Below are 22,657 nucleotides of genomic sequence, written 5' to 3' on the forward strand. Positions count from 1 at the left end.
AGCATGAATGTTAGATTTCTTTCTAACTGACCCTTAAAACTAAAGGCAATGGTTAGCAATTTTACTAAGTTAGAGTATTTGACTCCAATATTAAACAGCAAAAAATCTCTTAAAATACTCTACCTTCTGCAGTATGACGATCTTCCTCATTTTTGGGAAAGAAGACTCTTATTACACCAGTGTTGATATAAATCAGAGGCAGGTTGCGGGAAGTTAGAGCATGAGTCCTCATAGGTTGGCCTGGTGATTTTCTTTTCTCCTTTTGACTCCTTGGCAACCTGGCTTGAAAGATGCTTGCAATCGCATTAAGCAAAGGAAAACAGAGGACCACATCAAAGGCCTGAGCAGAGAGAAGGATCTCATGAAGAAAGTGAGGAGAACCATCAGTGTGACCTTCTGATAGCTTATGGAATGTTCTTCGTTCGTTTCTTGATATCAGTTTGTGCCGCACGTTTTTTGTCACAGCTTTGGTGTACGTGAGAGAAAGAAATCCATGTTGTTGGTGCGAGCCATCTAAAAGTTTTGCAGTTGTCTGTTTCAAGGGAAAAAGAAAACCAACAAACCAAACTGCTGCAAAATTGTACACATGTAACATCCATCAACTGCCATATTCACTGTCGGTTGGGATGTTTAGGGTTCTATGTTTTCTAACAGCCTTCCGCTGTCACTGAATAGTACAGAAAATTTCCTTCATTTGTTCGAATGGACAGTTTGTCACAGTGTGTCCATCCTTCCCTGTGTTGTGTCAGCTAAAACTATGAGTTGCTGAACAATTTTTTCTGATCATGCTGTATGAAATTCAAATCCAATCAGCCGAAGAAAATACCATATATTCAAGAGTCTAAATTTACCAAACGTTTTCTGATATTTTTTTCACAGTTAAATATTTTGATTTCACCATTTTAGACATCTGACAAAGCAGACCTTACTCCCTTGCATCGTTCCTTTTGTACATGCAAACAACACGGGTGATAAAATAATGCTTGGGTGCTGAGATAGCTTCATTCCTTCCAAACACGGGTGTATAAATCACCCACAGTTACCTAAACATGAACTGAGATGGTTTTGCCCTTATCGCCTTTGAGTATTTAAAGAGAATAGCTGTGCCACGTGCTAAAGCATATCATTTAAATAAAGACACACTGCACTGCACTTCAGAAGCAGTAGATTCCTTCACTTAGAAGGACATTCCCCAGATAAAGATAACAAAACAAAAGGTTTCCCCAGATAAAGATAAGAAAACATCTTCTGTTTAGCTACCAGAAGATGTAAGGTACAGTTTTCCTAATACCTTTGAAAGTCTTTCAGGCATTCACTGTTTGTGAGTGAAAAATGTAAAAATAACAATTGGAAAAACAATTAATTTAACATTGAAATAAACATTTTGATAGAATTCTATGATACTGTTTAAATATTAGCTTTAATCATGTGAGCCCAAATGAAAGCAACTACATTTTGCAAGCAGTTGCTTCTCTCAGCATCTTAAATTTAAGAACAATTTAATGTAATTTAAACCTTGTTAATAGAAGAACATCTCTTTCTTAAATAAACAGGATACACAGCTTAAACGCTGAAAAACTGGAAACTTTATGATTAAGGGAATTATAACAAATTAGTAAACCAATCTCTTAAAAGAACTGAAAGAAACAGAGTAAGATAAAGTATTACCAATCAATATTCATGATGAAAATAAATCAGACCATACAGAACTTACACTAACATAAAAACATTCTATACAGCCATACATTTGTGAAGATAAAGAGCCCAATGTCATAACATATAAAGTCTTTCAGGGATAAACAGCCAAGGAAAAAAGGGGTTAAATATCTCACATGAGATATTCTGAATCAGCAAGTAATTTTGCAAGCATTCAAAAGAAAGACTCAAATATTAAATAGTTAATTGTTGCATCATCATAATTATAAGAAGTAATTTAAAAAGCTTTCATAAAGATATATTGCAGTAATGCAGAGTACTTATATGCTTAAGTAGATGTCAGAATTCCATGAACAAAATGTGTTCAGAACCGGCTTTTATATATTTGGTCTCCAAACCTTACTTCATGTGCTCACTTTTCATATAAATGAATACCATGGACTTCAGCGGACTGCTGGTATGTACTTATTGTGAAGCAGCAACCCCCATAACCGTATCTACTGAAAAATTACTGAAAACTATTACTAAAATATAACAGGGAAATAACACAGCTAATATAATCAATATAAGCAATAAATATATTCAGAAAAAAATAATTTAGATGACAAGAAACTAAAGCCATTTGAGATTAATTATTTTTTTAACTCTAACTGGGATTTGTTAGTGGAAGTTCTGTAGTAAAAATTTTTAAAAAGACTCTTACAGAGGGAAAAAAAACTGAAAGGGTCCTGCTTGCTGACGGGTCGAACCAACAAGGTACGTCTGTTCAGCTTGTCAGTACAGGAAAGGAACACACCTCCATATTGCCCCAGACACCAAGAATCTTCCCCAAGGCTTGAAGTAATGAACGAGGCATGGAAGAGGGGAAGACAAAAAGAAAAAAAAAAAGAATTGCTGTAAGCAAGAGAAAGTTATGTTAAACTGGGTCCTGCTTGCTGACGGGTCGAACCAACAAGGTACGTCTGTTCAGCTTGTCAGTACAGGAAAGGAACACACCTCCATATTGCCCCAGACACCAAGAATCTTCCCCAAGGCTTGAAGTAATGAACGAGGCATGGAAGAGGGGAAGACAAAAAGAAAAAAAAAAAGAATTGCTGTAAGCAAGAGAAAGTTATGTTAAACTTCCATGATTCTACATAACTGCAAGATAAAGCCTATGGCATACCTTTTCCTAAAAAGCTGAAATTCAATCAAATCAAGAAAAATGCTGGTACAAAAAAACCCCAAACCCTAAACATTTTAAAATTTTATGTGAAAGGACAACCTACAGCAAGAGGTCGAGACACCTGAGAATGAAAGTGTAGTGAAGTCCTGCATACAGAAAAAGGACTTACCTCTGGATTTTCAGCAGACAGCTTTATTAGGATGAGAAGGAGGATGATTACAAGAACCAAGAAACCGTGACTGAAAAGTTGTACTCATATATGTTACAAAATCACAGTAGTATTTAGAAAAAATATTGGGTATTAAAATGTGCTTTGTACTACAGTTCTTGTAATCATTCTTTTTAACATAGACAAGAGTTGATTAAGAAGCATTATTCAGGTAAGCACCTTAGTTTACTCAAGAAATCTCACCAAAAGCTTTTCTGTGCATTGTAGAAATATTCCTTCAAAATGTGCTGACTCCCAGTCTCCCCCTGGCCTGGAAGACAGAATGTTCACCTTATCTATTCTCTGCTTTTGGATTTAGTCCACAGAGATTTAAAGGTAGAGAAAGGTACTGTCCAGAGATTACAAAACATAAATGAGAACAGTAACAATTTTGTTAGATGGAATAACTTTTTTCTTTTTTTTTTTTTTTTTTAAAGCCTCCATATAACCTTAGCAAACAAGAACACCCTGAAGCCAAAAACATTTCTGATGGGGCATTAGGCTACTGGGAGTGAAGTACCTTCTCTCAAGTTTTCATGGAATCTGTGGACAAAGAATCTTGTTAAGAGAAACTAGTTACTGGGATCCCAAAGCATTTTAAAGATTTATGTCTACTTACAGTTGAAAGTAGAAATTTTGATTATCAAATATTACAATATGAACAAACAATAACTGCATTTGTAACTTAGGCAAAAGAATGGGAATTCAAAATTTCCTTTTTTAGATAGCTCATCAGAAAAAAGCTTCAGAAATGCTGCTAATTTCACCAGTTGATATTAAATGTCCTTTCTATTTTACACAGGGAACATCAAGTGTTCAATAGGACCCTGCAGTCTTTGGCTCCCAAGTCAAAATTACTTGTGCTCCTAAATATGTTTGTAATTTTCAATGCCAAAAAATGTTCTGAAATTGTCAGGCAGTAACACAACTACTATTCGATTTTTTCTTAATTTCTGTCTCCCATAACAGAATCTGTTGATCTGTAAAAGCAAACACCAACCCAGACGTGAACAAAGACTACATAGGCTCTCTTACTTTGTCAAAACCAGCGTGTTCATGGCCAATACGAGCTAGAAGGTGGCACACACAGTCTCTACAGAACCGTGCGTCTGGGTGCAAGATGGACGCAGTCACACTGGGGCAGCAAACTATTCAACCATCAAGACTCGTTGAAGTTGCAAGACATACAGTAGACCTCCCTACCTACTCAAAATGTACATAATATTGATGATATACAGGTCGACATTAATTACCGGTTTCACATGGTAGTGTCTGCATAACTCTATGCCATGTCACACAAACAGAAAATCACCTTAGTTTCCTGCATTACAGTGTTGCTAAGCCATAGCACAAGCAATCGCTCTATTATTTTAGAAACTACTTTTTAATATCTAAGGTTAAATCGTTAAATAATGGCACTTGCTAACACATCATGAAGCAATATTTAAGGTATTTCCCATTCAAATGTTAGTTAAAATCAATGCTTTTTGTCCAATGGACCAACAAGCAGTAAATGTGAAATAACGCTCTCCTGATTTGTAATAGTTCTGTGTATTTCTTTGGAATCAGATATAATATTGAGAAAATGTAATTCTGAATTTTATTACTTAAGCGGTTAAAATAGTTTCAGTGAAACTGAACAATTACTGTGAATTTAAGTTAATAAGCCCATGCGCCTTTTTCTTTCAGCCTGAAATTAAAGCAGAATAACTCCCAGGAATTACCTGTTTCTGTAATGGTCAATATTGAAGCTTTCTATTTTACATTTGATTTTGGTATAGACATCCTGCATATCCACTGAGGCACTGAGATCTTCTAATTCACTGACAACACAAACTTCTGCAGCAGTCAAAGAAAATAAAAAATATTAGTTATTAATCCGAAACTTGCAAGAAATATATCTAAGACACTACATTTTGTAACAGAGTCATGCTACTTCTACTCAAGGGTTTTTTCATAAACCAATTTTTAATTTAAGTGTCACACAGATAGGAACCAGAAGAAGTCCTAGAATCCAAACTTTTTTTTATCTACATGTGTAGAGTGATTTATATACAGTGGTTTAGTTCAGGGGTTCATAGTGTAATTCTTAAAAAAAAAAAGTAAAAGTAAAAAAGTATTTGTCAACATATTTACTCTAAAAATACTTGAGATTTGTTTCTCTCATGTAATTAGTTTTTTAAAAGCAAAGGTTCAAGTACATGTCCATCAAAATTAGCTTTAATCATTAGTCTCCTTATTTTTTCACATTTCTGTGAGTAAAATGCTAATTGCTACGCAGCAGTGTTTCCTAACAACAACAACAGAAGTTTGAAGTCCTGTGGTACATTTATGGAATCCAAGCTCCTTTCAAACAACTACTGTCCAGATAATAATACAACTTTAAACTAAAAAAGAAAGAAGAGAGGCTGTGTACCACACATATCTCTCTTTTGATAAGAAACTTTTATGTTGAACTCCATATTAAAATTCCTATGACTGGAAGGATTATACTATGATGATTAGGTTGAATTTGAAATTATTAATTAAAAACTACATGTCTATAAATGGACATACACAAAGCATACTACTAAATCATATCAAAATGAAACTAGACTGCTTCTGGGGCAATAAATGCAGCATTCTATTATGTAAAATAACCAACTTATTTCCAATTTAATATAATCATCTTTCCACACAGAAAAGGAAGTTGATTCCAAAGAACAACCCGAATTTCTGATTAAATGCACTAGCTTAGCTACAGCTTGTCACTCTAGCTTAAAATATAGATCAAACCCATTATTTCTGCATTGCAGTGTTTAATATTGTTGATAAATGCTCTGAATAGCTAATACTGTGCTGTAAAATAAGGTATGGAATTTAAAATAGTATATTAAGGGAAAAACTGTTAATACCTGTACCATTATTTCTAGGATCAGGAGCAAACAATTTTATAGTAATTTTTGGCAACATCCACTGCATCCATAGGCTGACACGTCCACTTGAGACTCCGATATTGCTTGTTGTTTGTTCCAAGGTAATGGAGTCTGAGAACGGAGAATCATCACCACCTTGAAGAGAATCACCCTATGAAACAGATGAGAAAAATAAAGGGGTTTCACCACTCCTCTTTTTTTTCATCTAGAGTGATGTAGATGCCCAAATCATATACATGGAAATACAGATTCACTGACAGTATATTTGAATTAAGCCATTTTTTAACATCAGGAAGAAATCTCCAACAAAATATATTCCCTTCTAGAAACAGAAAATATTCTATTTTCTTAGGTAATAAAATCAGACTTTGGCAAAGATTATATGGTAAAACTGTAAGGTTCTATGACTTGATTCCACTTGGCATAGTGACCCTTCCTCATTAACTACTCTAATGAAATACTGATAGGAATACTCTAATGACAGACTGATAGGAATATTCTAGATGCAATGGGAAAGGTGATAACCAGGCTTGTGCATATCTCAAAGGCAAAGGAAGTAAGAGTAAGAGATGCCAAATGTAAAGCCACCCAATATGGCCATAACACTTCTATACTACATACACACTGGGTTTGGGGTTGGGTTTTTTCCTCTTCTTTTGCTTCCCTGTAATGGTTTGGGAAAGTAATTTCACAAAATAATAGCTTTTTTGTAAGAATTGGAAACATTTTAGTTGCCACTTTTAAAATATTTCTGTTATTTAAACCAGGAGATTGTCACTTGAGATATTCTTAAATATACAATCTGTTGACAAATGAGCTTGTAGAAGCTTCTGTGCCAGCAGTGCCATCTCCATTCATTCCCTAAAACATTAAGTGCTTGACAAAGATGTCACAAACGTTAATGTTTTTAGGAAAAGAACACAACAAATGAAAACTATACTGAAAATCCTGTTATGAGGGCTTATTAGAGTCCTGCAGGCATGTTCTGATAACTCCTAATGGCAAAACTAAAATATTTACCAGCCACAGGACTTAATCCTGCTCCTTTGCTGGAACTTACTGTCTCCAAATAGGAAAGGAAAGATACCAACATAGAATTGCTCATCAGGTCCAAGCATTTACAGGCTCTTAAACTGAACGCAATGGACACACAAGTCACTGATGTCAGTCAGAACCCACTAAAAATCCACTTGCATCTCCACCAAGCACTGCAAGTTTTCTTCATTTTTCAAGCAAAAAAGGAAAGCAAAAGTGTATTGACACTTTCATTTGCCAAACTGTAACTTACAGACTGTGATGGATGGATTGGGAAAGAGAGACAGTCTTCTCCCTGTCCTCCATACACACCCTCACTCTCCCACTGGACATGTTCCAAAATGCTTTTTGTATGAAAATCATCTTTGTTCTAAAATTTTGGCAGGTCTCTACATTTTTAATCATTAAAAAAAAAGAAGAAAACAATAGTAAATTGAATTAAAGGGCTACAGTTAGCAGTAAATACATACTGCCACCGTGGCAAGTTTTGAATTTTATAATTAGGTTCTTTTATTTTCATAATTTAATGTGTTGCATGCAGTTTGTCAACTTTTTTTTTTCTTCACAGAGAGCTGTTTTTGTTTAGTGGTTTGAATATATAGATAACTGTTGTGTAGAAAACACTGGCTATCATTTTCCCACACTTTCATTTAAACTTATGTTTTTTAAGATATTAAATGATGTACTATGCCTCTCAGAACCAGCCAGTTGATAATTTTGGCATAAGGTTACTTATAACACTATTTCTGAGATCTTTAAGAACTGCATTCATGTAGCATAACCCCAGACATACACAAAAATCAATTGAACCCAGAATGTGCAATCAAATTAAAAAGCAGGAAACCCTGTTGTATCTCTGAAGTTTACAAAAAAACAGAGTTACAGTACAGGCCCAGATTTATCATTAGAAACTGCTTCCTCCTTTTCTAAATACAAAATGTAATAATCTGTGTAACTGATATGGTATAACCAAAAAAATTAGAGGTGAAGAAAAGAGGCCAAGGTGCTTACAATTTCTGTTACCATTGCTGGAGCTAAGCTTTTGCTGGCATCATTCGAATGTTGTTTGTGCTTATGCTTGTCTGATTTCCAGATGTTTCTCATACTTTAATTTCTGTAGTATGTGAGGTGGCTTTATTAAATCCTATTGAAATTGTGTAGCACATAATTGTGTAGCTGGAGAACAAAACTTCATTTAGGGAATGCACAACTAAGGCCTACACATGCATGTATTTCTGGAAGTGAAGCTGAAAAGGAAAACCAGGACTTGAATTTCTAGGAGTCAAATGGAAGATGTCGATGTAAAAAACGTTATCAAAAATAAAGGAATTGTGAACTTCTGGACACAGCCAGAGGCAGCCTGAGTTGGGGGTCAGACACTTGGACCTGCAACTGCCAGGGTTTTGAAACTTGTTCTACCACAGGGTCTGCAAGTCCTAACCAGGGCCGCAACCCACTCGTGCTTAGCTTTGTGCTGCAATTCGATATTGGCATTACTGTGTTCCCATCCAGTGTTCCAGGTCACTTGTGTGCACTACCACTTAGATGAACTAGCTTGACAGTATCACTAAAACTGCATTAAGCTGAGGCCTTCAGCGATAACCTCTTCTGTTTGCAGCTATGCCAACGTAGAGCTTATCAACAGACATCCCAGCTGCTCAACACCATGTTCCCGTCAGAGGTTACTGGGATACTGGGACACCGGTTCCGCCCTTCCCCTACTTCAACAGGTCAATGTGAACATGCTATTTAAATTCTCTGCCCTTCAAACACATGTAAACAGTTGAACAGGCCCATTCTTCTCAGCGGCAGAAGCACTACAGATGCTCCTCTGAAGGCAGACGTTGCTCTATGGCTTTCCTCTGGGAGGTGAAAAATGAAGAGACTGCATTTCTTATTTGCCTTCTGTTAATGGTACTGTAACCAGAACCATTGGGCAGAGTCACAGGGGCTGAAAAACTGATGGCCTGCAGTAGCTGACTTTTTTTTTATATATATATTTTTTTTAATAAGCTCAAATTCTTAGTTTTTCACTGATAAAAAGAATTCTAAGAAACTGAAGTGAGAAGAGAGACTGTGCCCTTGTTTCTCATGCAGTTTCAATTTTTATTTTGGATTTTCAGCACCCAGCGTGGTATTGTTAAACATGTTTACGCATTAATTTTCTGCTCTGTTTCCAGTTCTACACAAAAATCAAGCCAGAGTTAGAAACCCTGAACTATTTTCCCACAACTTCTCATGCCAAGTCCTAAAATATACAATTTAATTCTTTCACCAATTGTTGCAAATTGACCAATATACTGAGTTTATTTTCTTAGCAGAATTTATCTTTGTTCATCAGGAAGATCCAAACATATGAGGCCTTCATCCTTGGCCTGCCTAAAGCTCAGGGATGATCATAGTTTGGCCACACTACTGCTACGCCTTATCAAAATAACTTCTGCGTTCTTGCTCAATCACTGAGTTTCCCCAAGGACTAAACACTTCTACCACTGTTTGTACTTAAGTAAACAGTAACAAGTGGCCTGTTGTAGTCTGTACTACCTTTGCTTTTGCTGTTCCAAAGGAGGGATGGTAAAAACGATTAACTGTTTCCAGCCCTCCAGTACCTTAAACCTCGCCCTCACGTTTCCCTGTCTTACTACCACCCACATGAAAAATCACGAAGCTAGGCCACGTAATCCACATCGGACTGTGGTGTTCAATATCAGCTTGTCAGCATGAAAAGAATTACACACAGCTTAAAATATAAATCATCCACAGAACACATAAACAAATTACTTCTTTCGCTGTTTATATTAAAACAGTTGTAAGAGTTTGCTTTCTTCCGATTCATTTATAGCAAGTCCATTGCAGCTGAAAGAATCTTTAAAAATAATCATTTGTCTCCCACAGAACAAAATAACACATTAACTGTAAAACCTCTAAACTTTAAAAAAAATGTACCTATCTCAGTGAAGTATTTTTTTGTTCGACAAACTTCAAGATTTAAAAATATAGGAACATATAGACAAAATACAGATTCTAATAAAATGTAAACTTCTGGAAACTCTCCTGAAGTCAAACCTGTAGAAATACATATTATTGTTTAATTACTCTATATACTTCACTGCTGCTGATCAGCACGAATGACTAAAATACATAGATGGCAGGTAAAATCGTGGTTAATGCACCCAGTTTTTATATAGTACCACCTCTTATGTTTCTCTCATTAAAAACACTGCTGTTAGAACAGTCTGAAAACAGACTTTAATTTACAAATAGATTGTAAATTACAATAGATCCAATAGATGGATGGTATATTCCAAATCAAACAACACTAATCTAGATTTGCTCCCACTGACTTCTTTGCGAGTGACACTAGGCCAAGAGTAAGTAGCTTCAAATGTCTAAAGACCAAATATGCATCCGTAAGTAATCGATACTAGCATTATAAAGAATGTAAAACCATTAAGTACATAGTATTTAAAGACATTAAAATAAAAGTATTTCTCTATTTCTCTGAATATCTTCAAATTGTCTTCAGACCTGCCAATAACAAGACAGTAACCAAGCAAGGTTTTGTTGGTGTTCGGTCTCCTGGCCAGGGAGTGAACGCACTATAACTGTCTCATCTGCTTTTATTACTCTCTTGATGGAATTCAGACTCTGTGGGAAGGGAAAGGAGTGGTCCAGTTCCAACCAGCAGCAAAACCACAGACAGGGATAAATCAGACCCAGGAAAATGGAATGCTGCTCCAGTCTTCTCAGCTCATGCCTTTTTCAGTCATCCTCTGCTTCCATGCAGTATCACTCATTGTCAGTTGGTTAACTTTCCTGACATCCCAGTTTCTACAATCACCATTACTGTGAGGCATTAATGGTAACTTTTGCCTTCTTGCCTCCAAACACCACCAATCCTTCTCCAAGGCTCAGATTTTCTATACCAGTATCTGATGAGTGCTTGAAAAAGACCACGACACATGATCCTCTTATTATTTCTCACTGGTCAGCCAAGTGTGGTTCTCCTACCTCTTTAGTACTACACTTTGCTCAGACATCAAAAAGGTGCAGAGTCTCAGAAACCATGTTCTTAGCTACTTCACACGTTACACTCTGCAAAAGTTCATTGTATAGCTTCAAAACACTGCGATTTAGTTTTATTGATGGCCATCAAAAGATTAAAAAGAAAACAAAATCCATAGAAAGGGATGACTACATTGATATAAAATGGTGGTAGAGTGCCTAAGATCATTTTTCCTATGGCTTTAAAAAAATCTGTTTGGAAACTGCTACTTTGTTTACATCATCTAGATGTATTTAATTTGGTCATACTACTAGGCGATTCACCTCACTCCAACTGGTACCTTGGCATAAAATTAGTCCTAAGGGTGATGGGATAATTGCTTTTTTTTGAGTCTTCTTTTATTTTAAACATCAGTCTTTAAATACAAGAAAGTACTAGGTCAGGACAAATTTTAATGTTACATCCCATAACAACCAAATCATTTTGATGAATCCTCCACTGACTATTGGTTCCTTTTCACCTTACAGTACCACTTTCTTCAAGAAATCTCAAAACCGATATCAAAAGTGGTCTTTAAGTATAAACACTGACTCACAAATTCATAAAAATTATTGTACCCACAAACTCAAATACAGCATTTTTGTAGCTACTAGTCTTATAGGAATCTAACCCCTGGCTTGAATTCCCATTCAATTCCCAAGTCTTTTTTTTCCAACCACAGTAATTCAAAACCTTTACCTTTTTCTTCTTTTACTGTTAATTAAATCCCACATACTGTTTTGATTTTAATCACCTCAATACACCTAGTATTCCCACTCAGTTAATCAGAAATGGAATAAGATTTTCCTCAGCTGCAGAACCAAAAATATTACCTTCGAAAATATTAACTTCGAATCTTTTTCCAATGATATAAAAATTAGCCTTCTAAATCTCATTTTCAACTTCTGATCAAGAACTTTCTACAATCTCAAATATTTGGCCATGTACGCGTTCTCCCACCTCACTGTCTCCACTGACAAATGACACCTGCCTCAGTATGCTTTTCTGTCGGTGAACTTGAGTATCCCATGTGCTGGCTCTTTCTTCTGAGCTGCCTTTCTACCCCAGCCACAGACAGAACACCTTGAACTGAAAGGTCTGAATGGAGATGATGGAGCTCTATTCCTCAACCTTTCAGTCACATGAACTAGGCCTTCATGCAAATGTTTCCTCCTATTTGTAGCTTGCTTTAATTTTTTTCATCCATATTTTTAATAATATGCTCAGAGTATGGTCAATTTATTAATTTATTTATCCTGCCTAAGCACAATGACACACTCCTTTCAAAGCAGTATGTTAACTCTAAGTCCCCTATTGTGAAAAAAAGCCAATATTAATGCCATGTGTTTTAAAAGAACTTTCTATTCTAACAAGTTTGAAATTATGGTCTTAGCTTCAGAGTGGAAAAGACTGAACACAAATTCTAATATTGTCCTTTGTTGGCTCATTCACCAAACCTCATTTAGATCAGGAGAAAATCTGTTTAGCTAGTGTATAACATTTGTTGAGAATAGAAAGAAAATTAAATAAATGATGAACAGCATTTTGCAAAGGGATAGGATATGAACACTGAATTTGGACCCATATTACTAAAATAATCTTGGTAACATATGGATTAAAACAATTACTGAATCGGTTTCAAGGAATGCTCCAAGTACAGCATGTACTCCAAATACTGTTGTCTGTAGAGAGGGTCAAAACCAAATTGTTATTTATAAAGCTGGTGGTTTCTGATTTTGATGAGAATGAATTTGATATAAGTAGGTGAAAAATAACTATTTTTGGGACCATATTGCTTTCTTACTAGTACTGCTTACCTTCAGTTCTGTGTCTATGGCAAAATTTTGCACATTTGAAATCACAGAGGCATAGAAATATACCAAACCCAAGGGTATTAAAATAATCTAGAAACATTTTAGTGAAAGAACTTAAAGAACTGAAACTCTAGCTCAAACAACTTCTAATGACACTGACCTATGCCTGTCATTTTCTCCAAAACCGGTAATTAATACAAACCATACACAGGGGTAAAGCAATCCTGGCCAAATGTTGTTGACTACATACTCCTTCAAACTGCTGTGTTCTTGCCTGTGTTCTGGAACTGTTCTACAGGGTGACCCCAAAACTGTTGTGTTTATCCTGAGAATGAAACTCTCTCAGCATTCTAATAGCTTTATGTTAAGAATGAATAATTGCATATGTATGATATACCATTGGTTTACCTTCAACTCATGCATTTTTGATACTCTCCTGCAGCACAAACAGGCCAACACGTTATTCTAGTTAATAAGCCTGACAGGAGCACTAAGAAAAGCACAAATACTGGGCCTATTCAGTTGCACAGAGCCCTGTGAGCACTCATGCTACCGTATCAGCTCCTTGGTGACTCATAGCTAACAATACTCATGGATGAAGTTTGATGCTGTATTCACGCTGACAAAAGAATTAGCCTTCTTTCCTCGCTATGGCAAAGAAGCAGAACTCCTTCACATGTCTCAAAATAATATTTGAAAGTCTTAGGTGCACACAGAGATCAGGTACCAGATTTTTCCAGGCAGTTACACAGTGCTGTAAACTAAGGAAGCAGAAATACATAAATCCAAGTGACCAATTAATTCAGGCCCAGATGGCAACTCAGCACCACACAGCCACTCACTCATTCCACCTCCCGGTGTAATGGGGAGGAAAAAATATAAGAAAAAGGCTCATGGATTGAGAGGGAGGGATCACTCACCCATTATGGTCACAGGCAAAACAGACTTGACTTGGGGAAGAAAAAATAATTTGCTACCAATCAAATCAGAGTAGGATAATGAGAGAAAAAAACAGATCTTAAAAACTCTCACATGGGGTCCCTCCCACAGGAGACAGTCCTCCTTGAATTTCTCTGATGTAAGTCCTTCCCCTGGGGCTGCAGTTCTTCACAAACTGCTCCAGCATGAGTCCCTTCTGTGGGGCCCAGTCCTTGAGGAGCAGCCTGCTCCAGCGTGGGCTTCCCACGGAATCACAGGTTTCTTTGGGCACAGCCACCTGCTCCAGCGTGGGGTGCTCCCTGGGCTGCAGGGGGTCTCTGCTCCACTGTGACCCTCCATGGCTGCAGGGGCACAGCCTGCCCTCTCACCATGGCGGCAGGGGAACCTCCACTCTGGTGCTGCTCCTCCATGCCTTTCTGCACTGAGCTTGGTGTCTGCCTTGTTGTCTCTCTCACACTCCACTCCTCTCCTATTTCTCTCTCTGCTGTTTTCATTTCGGTTGGTGCTTCTCTTTTTGTTTTCCCCTCTTAAGTATGTTAATTACAGAGGTGCTGGTTGGCTCAGACATGTCCAGAGGCAGGTCTGACTTGGAGCTGCAGGAGCTTTTCTTGACTCTTCTAACAGGGGCCACCCACTACCAAAACCCCCAACAACACAAACCCAACACATCAATCTTTCTTATATCTGACGCTGCATACCCAAATCCTCATAAGTTACAAAAGCACTCCTGGGACATGGGACAGCTGGGATTGGGGAAGGAACTGAGCTCCAGAGGTAGTTCATAGATGGAGGGTAACAGTGGCTGGATAGTCCTGGGTGAGCACACAGCTGGGGGACCAGTAATGCCAGCCTTGGGAGTCCTCACTGCCGCAGTACCGCTCCTGGTTGTCAATCCAGTCTACACACAGCAGCTCTCCACTGACTCAAGCACCATAGTGTCTGGCTTCAACAGGACAGGCTGACCATGGGAGCTACTTAGGACACAACAAGTACTTCCAAAACACTAGTTACTATTCTAATAATTCTGGACTTGAAAAGAATTGTGTTTCTTAACGTGAAAACACTAACCATAATTTTCTGACAGGAGTCCATATTCATTTACTTCAAAGAGAAGTAATCCAAACAGGAACAATACAGCAATTTGTTAATTTTTTTCTTTCCTTCCTTTTGTCCCACCAAACTGAGTATTTTTCTTTAGTTTATCAGGGCAAAACTACTTTCCACAGGGACACTACTACTCTTGCCGATTCTTACTTGATTGCGCAGTGCACCTTGTAAATCAGAACTCACATGACACTGTTTGGGGTGTTTTTAAGAACGCCTACCTCTGTAGTGGTCCCAATGTCAGCCGACGGGCTGTATGTGCTGGTATCTGGTGGGGCGGTACCAATGCTACTTTTAACTGGAGAGCTAGGAGGAGCAGGTCCTGTCATGGTTTCAGTATAGACAGAAGATTGATGTAGAACTCCTTTCCTCTGAATTTTATTCCAAACTTTACTTGTGATCTCAGCCAGTTCATACAGAAGCTGCACCTAGAAGAAAAAAAAGCCTTTTTTAAGATGAAGCTTTCCTTAATGAGGTGAAGGAAAATCATCAAGGTCCTCCACCAGGGCTTAGAATGTAACAGAACTGAACTTCTCACCATTTATAATGTTCTGATAAGAAACTACACTGCAATTAAAATAATTAACACCAGTTACAGTATAGTGATTTTGATAAAAATAATCTCTGCCCTGTCTTAACACAGTAATTAGCTCATAAAAACATAACCAATAACATGGCTTTGTAAAACTCACTAATATCAATTTCAACAATTAAACAAAGGTAATTTGTAGTGTATTTCATATGTATACATACTGCCCCTAAATAAAGGCAAACATATAAACTTTATGAAATAGTAACAATGCAAAAATAATTCATTTAAATGGTATTAAAACAATAATCTCATCCAGCATATGAAACTATTCTGTGTTTTAGAAAGAATATCCACTATCAAACTGAATAGTCTCCTGGCATATGTCATTTCAATATTCCGAAGCACACTGTTTAACTTGCACATTGTTTGACTCAGTACGAAGATATTTACACAAGTTTTTGTAAATAAGCATTAATCACAGAATTTGTATGACAACATACTGCAATATACTGTATAAAACAAGCTCAGAGAAAACTGCAAACAATATATAAGCAGATCCACAGCTGGATACCATACCCAACTTGCCATTATAAAAAATGGAAATTCTCATATTTATAAGAACTTTAAGCCTCAGGACACATCTACTCTATGAAGTTGGCTTCTTATGTGGGCAGAACAGATGCAGAAAAACACTGTTGTCAATCTACATTTGATATAAAACAGTACTTGATTTTGTGTGCGAGAGTGTGCGATGAAGTCTCAAAGTACATGCCACGGTCCTTTCTAAAGAGGTGAAGAGCTGGAATTTTATAAAAACCTTTTAAATTCATCATGGATTTTCTTTTGAAGTTTCAAGGCTTACATTGAGCAGGTCATATGCTCTTTTGACAGAATTTTTCCTTAAAGAAAGAGGATAAACTTCTCAGTACTTTTTTTTTTATCTTCACATATAGACCAATCTACATACAATCTACATAATTCTAGATGTGGCAAAAACTTTTTTTTTTTTTTTAGTTGTGCTTTAAAACATTTTGTGTCTGTCTTGCACTCTGATATGCACTGGTAGCCTTTAAATTACTAATTACAAATATCTAAGTTTTCTCAAGTCTCTTCCATGTAACACAGGCAGATCAACTAATGTCCATCTGATTGACTGAGTAATATAACATTAACTGGTGTTGACATTTTGTTGGCAAAAGAGTCTCTAGGAAATTAATAGGCTACAGCCTCATATCCAAATCATACATGCTTGCAACCTCCCCTCCCTCAAATTATTTTTTGTCCAGAAACCAAAGGTTAATTTAAGCTACATTTGTGTTAATGAAGCAGGGCTTCCAGAAATTTTATTACGCTACTGTTCATAAAGGCACAAAATAAGGCAAAAGAAGGAAGGATGCAACTTTTGTGTTTACATACAGGCTTATACACAAGGTAAAGATGTCTGTCAAAGATGTCTGTCATCAGCTAATCCAACACTGAGGAGTTTAGATCTTACTGGAGTTGCAACAGTCATAATCATTAAAGCTAATAATTACATACGTTATGAGAAAGACTTTTTTAAAAAATTGCTTAGGTTAGTTCAGCAAGAAAAAAGGCACATTTTTATTAGATGGAGATGATTTTCACAGAGATACGTTAAAAAAAGTAGAAAACACTAAGACTCACAATAAAACCTCAATAAAACAAAAATGAAGGCATATGTCTATATGTAAATAAAATCTAAAAACTTCATATCAAGCGCTGAAGTTATGGTTTTGATTATTTTTAATACACTTAATTTATTCCATTGATTGCTAGTCATTAAACCAGAAAGATTTCTACTTCTCTTGTTGGTGGCACTTTTCCAAGTGAGTAGTCTTAACGTTTTGAAAATCTATTTCTGATTATGTTAGAAGAGCTAATGTAAATACTACACCTCTCTCCCTTATAAGTACGTTTGAGCATAACATTTAATAAATAATAATAGTTTTTAGTACACTCTGTTCAAGAGAAGAAAAACGGTGTGACAAAAATAGGAATAATTTTGCCAGTATTTGGGAAGAAAAGTTTCCCTCTCTCACTGCTTCCACTCCTTCCCCAGGAAAACCACATATAATTCTGTAAGACCCTACTGACTGCTTGGCAAAATCTATAAAGTTCAATATTTTATAGCATTTTATACTCAAACACACTTTAACACTAACACATTACTACAAAATCAAAAACTACAACAAAAGGCAGTATCCCGCAATTTTGCACACTGGAAGTATCTACTGATTTTAAAAGGGTATGACCATCAGCACATGGTCTCCTATTAAATCATAATAGTCATATAGTAAAATATTTCACCTTTGCTACCATTTAACAAATTCACTAAGTATCACCTACTTTAAGGCTGTCATCTATAGACAAAATACAGCCTGTCATCCTAAAGAATCAAATTTCCTAGTTAGTCCACTGTGAATTTATAACTATCAAATGGTGTTTATGTAATTGTGTTTTCCATCTTCTGTTCTTGAACATCTGGTTAAAGAAGACCGATGGGATTTTTTTCCCCTTTTGCATAAGTAAAACAGAAAGGACAAGTAAGGCAGCTGCAAGGAAGAAAGTGCAGCTCAAGAACCTTCTCTAAACTCGAATAATTTGTCCTCGTTCTTTTGGCCATTATAATACTTCAGTAAATGAGTACTATCAGACTCTAGAAGGACTTCCTTTAAGACAACAATATTTGGTCTGATATTCCACTGTACAACTCCATTTTAACAGTTCACTACGCTCATAAGCTCCATGTAAATAATTCTACAATTTAAAAATTTCAGTGCAAATATTTTCTTGCAGACTGCAAAATAAATTATTTGATCACATTTATGTAGAAAAGCTTGAAAATGTGTTTTATCCATTTCGTTTTTCATTTTAATTTGCAACTCAAGTTTAGAGAAGGCTTACACTTATAACAATGTCATTTTGCTTATAAATTAATACTGTAAATGTATTATATATATCGACATGAGATTAATTGAGATTTAAAAACAAAAAATTCAGAGATGATCACACAATTTGCTGGAATTTCACTGGCAGTGTACAGACCAAATGATGTAAACCATTTTGCCACATGAACATCTCAAAATATTTACTGATTCTTTGAAGAGCTGCAATATCAAGATGACTTTTGTACAGTTCTATGAAAACTAGTATAGAATAAGGCAGGTCTCCACAGGCTGTGAAATTATACCGTATGAATTTATTAAACGTTATGGAAGTACCACAAACTTGCAAAGTAAAGCTTTCAGCAGATTTCAAACATAAAATGTAAAATTGTCAGCAAAATCATAATTTTGTCCTTTCCTATTTACACATTTGTCGCACAGTGAGAACCCTTTATGTGTGCAAACACACCTGTCTTACAGCCTTAGAAGTCTGAGTAGACCTTGTTGAGGCTGCTCAATTTTAAGTTTTATTTTGCCATGTCCAGTGTGCCATCTCCCTCTACCAACCCTCTTCCCAGTGAATGTGAGCTCTTCCAGTACAGTAGACAATGGCATATAGCAAATGAGTTAGAAATCACGTGGATGGAAGGTAGTGAATGGGAAAGGAGACCACACGTGAAGGATAAAATAAACACATAGTTTAAAACATTTGTTTCATTCACAGAACCTGGAATGAGGCAAGGGAAAAATTGCACGTGACTGGGACCCATACTGTAATAATGAGTACACATAAGGGATAACATTAAAATCACACAAGCCATCTTAGCTTTAGTATTCCCAGACTTAGGCCATAGGTATATAAATCTTTACAAGCATGGCGTGCTGTCTACAGATAAACCAAAACGATAATCCTTTGTGTTCTTTCTCTTTCTTTCTATTAAACGAAGCAAACACCATTCAACTTTGTCCATGACATCGTTTGAAAAATCCTACACATGGCTAAAACTCTGAAGCAGACAGCACTTAAGTGCAGAGACCTACTCAGACTTCAACAGATTTGCGATTCTCAAGAACAAAAGAGTGCTCTCACCAGCACCACTGGAAATGCTGTAACTGTCAGGAAAGTGCTGTAGTAAGTTGCAGTAACGATTACTCAAAATTTTGCATAGAAAACCTACTCTACTTGGAACAACAGCAAACTTCATCCAAGTCAGTGAAATAAAGGGTGCACTTTCTGAAAATCCAGCAACATCTTTGCCTTCTAATAAACATAAATGAGGGGTAACTTTTGTTTACATATATTAATATTTTTTTTCCCCCCTTTACTAAAGGATATCATTGTTTGCCTAAAAACATTTTATGTTTGAAGAAATGTTACTTCTATGAAAATACGGTAAAAAATTCCATTTAATCCACTTCAATGTATGAATCCACAGTGACAGCAGAACAGCACTATAGCATTTAATGGTACATCTGCAATTCATTTCACTCCATCAACCAAAAGATGCATTTATACTATAGCTATTACCTTTTGAGAAGAGTTTAAATTACAAAACTTGAGTGAGCTTCAAAGCAAATCTTAATCTAAGCACCTTGATCTTGATGGCCCAGTTAAAAAAAATTAAGATAGAAAAGATCCTCTCCAACAAAATGCAGAACAATTGCACTTAAATGAAGTTATTTTTAATTTCCTTTCATAAATCAATTAAACATACCAACCTGGGGGTTGGAGCATTTTATTTCAAGGGACTCAAGGTCCACATGGAGGCAGACAACAAATGAGTGTCTGGATTCTGGCCCCGAAGCGAGCAGTTTCTGTGAAGTAACAGCTAAAGTTGAAGTACAGCCCATTGGTTCCACTAAATCAAGTGTCATCTGTTGTCCAAGAAGAGTATATATACTGAAATAGTTCAAACTAATCGTCCACGGAAAAGCATCACCTAATGATTAAAAAGAAGGGAAAACAGTTAAATAATTGCATATTAAAAAGCTGAGTAAAGGCCTTATCCTTAATCCCCTTAGAAGTCAGCAAGTGCAATCAACAACCATTAAATTGATCCCAAACTCTCACAAATATAATTCAACCATCAATTCCATTTTATGCCTTGAAATCTAAATAGCAACAAATTGTTTAAACTGGAAAAATTGAAATCCATTGGGAATTTACCCCAACCTGTGAAAAAACGTGTACAATGTAGTCTTCATAGAATATTCTTTTTCCTTTATATGATTTTCCTCAAACTGAGGAGTATCGTGAAACCACTCCCCACTTACTTCAGTATAGGGATGACAGAGGCAGCTCCTTACATTATATATTTATAATATAACAAACCAAGCTATGGCACTCCAGCCTACCCGCAGCTTATTATACTGAGCATGACGTGCTACGGAATGAAATACTCCTCTGGTTAGAGTTAGCTGTCTGAACTGTGCCCCATCGCCGTGTCCTCCCCACACACACGCTGCTTGTAGCGAGAAATTTGGGAGCAGAGCTGCAGTATCTGAAGCTGGAAAAGTCCTTGAATCGGTGCAAGCCCTCCCCAGCACCAACTGAAAAACCACCAGTGTTATCAATACTCTTCTCAGGCCTCATACCAGCTACTGCGAAGAAAATTAACTGTGTCCTGACTAAAAACAGCACAATGTGTTTGCAGGTTTTAATACTAAAAAGGAGAATTATCTTTCTCAAAAAAATTCACAAATTGCATTTCAACACAGTGGTACCACAGAGTAAAGCCTATCCCTCTGCACTGCTCAGGTAAACGAGGCCTTGATCGCAGTGTAGCTCTTTTCACGGCTTCCACTTAACTTCCGAGGAACAGAATGGGGATGGATTTTGTAAACAAATTACTACAGGTAGACACTGAGCACTTCATCTCTCATATTTAGGAGGGAGCCTACCCAGTGAAGTGCCTGGCAGCCTACCATGAATCATCATCAAGAATCATCAGTGAGGGTATTAGCAGGGCCCGGCTGAACAACAAACCGGCTGCAAGTCCGGTACAATCAGTTTTCTTTAGATCGTCAGTAGATGGGAAAGAAAAGGAAAAGTTTCCAAAGCAGGACCACAGAAAGAATTATTTGGCTATGTCTTTAAAAGCCCAACAGGAACCCTTTCTAGTGAGAGAAAACCTTCAACAGCTCTACCGTGTAGAGCTGAAAGGAACTGAGGTCACAGACTATGGAAACCAAAGCAGAATCCCTGAGGTGGGTTTGACCTTGGCTGAGGGACAGGTGCCCACCAAAACCGCTCTATCACTTCCCTCTCCTCAGCTAGACGAGGAGAGAAAATATAAGGAAGGGCATGTGGGTTGAGATAACTACAGGGAGATCGCTCAGTAATTACCGTCACAGGGAAAACAGACTCGACTGTGTGAAAATTTAAATAAATTTGTTGCCAATTGACACAAGAGTAGGATAATAAGAAATAAGAACAAATCTAAAACCACCTTCTCTCCACCCTTGCCTTCTTCCTGGGCTCAACTTCACTCCTGAATTCTCTACCTCCTCTGCCCTGAGTAGGACAGGGGGATGGGGAACAGGAGCTGTGGTCAGATCATCACACGTTGCCTCTGCTGCTTCTTCCTCTTCACATTTTTCCCTGCTCCAGCGTGGGTTCCCTCCCACAGGGGACAGTCCTCCATGAACTTCTCCAACACGGACCCTTCCTACAGGCTACAGTTCTTCACAAACTGCTCCAGCATGGGTGCCTTCCACGGGGTGTCATCCTTCAGCAATGGACATGGGTGTCCTGTGGGGTCACAGGCCCTGCTAGAAAACCTGCTCCAGACTGGGCTCTTCATCACGGGGTCACAAGTCCTGCCAGGAGCCTGTTCCAATGCGGCCTTCCCACGTGGTTACAGCTTCCTTTGGGCATCCTGCTGCTCTGGTGTAGGGTCCTCCCTGGGCTGCAGGCGCGTCTCTGCTCCATCATGACCCTCCATGGCTGCAGGGCACAGCCGGCCCCACCCTGGGCTACACCACGGGCTCCAACGGAATCTCTGCTCTGGGCCTGGAGCACCTCCTCCCCCTCCTTCTCCACTGACCTGGGGGTCTGCAGGGCTGTTCCTCTCACCTGTTCTCACTCTTCTCTCCCAGATGCTGTTATGCAGCAGTATTTTCTTTCCTTCTTAAATATGTTATCCCAGAGAGACTACCAACATCACTGATTGGCTAACTTGGCCAGAGACAGATCCGTCTTGGAACCAGCTGGAACTGGCTTTGTTGGACATGGGACAAGATTCTGGAATCTTTTCACAGAAGCTGCCCTTGCAGTCCTCCCTACCAAAACCTTGCCACTTGAACCCAGTGCAATCACACATATGATAACTTGGTCCC

General features: G+C 37.4%; 1 protein-coding gene across 1 annotated transcript; it reads right to left on the reverse strand.

The window, feature by feature from the left end:
- Positions 1 to 404: 404 nt before the first annotated feature.
- On the reverse strand, positions 405 to 20,259 carry LOC104505870 (vacuolar protein sorting-associated protein 13B-like; the record flags this gene model as incomplete). The annotated part of the gene is made up of 6 exons (XM_010146616.1): positions 405 to 532; positions 2,360 to 2,490; positions 4,754 to 4,868; positions 5,924 to 6,095; positions 15,103 to 15,309; positions 20,039 to 20,259. Coding segments are annotated over 6 exons (974 nt in total), but the record flags the coding sequence as incomplete, so codon positions are not given.
- Between the last annotated feature and the right edge of the window lie 2,398 nt (positions 20,260 to 22,657).

This window comes from Eurypyga helias, unplaced genomic scaffold, assembly GCF_000690775.1.
Source record: "Eurypyga helias isolate BGI_N326 unplaced genomic scaffold, ASM69077v1 scaffold1242, whole genome shotgun sequence".
NCBI lineage: Eukaryota > Metazoa > Chordata > Aves > Eurypygiformes > Eurypygidae > Eurypyga > Eurypyga helias.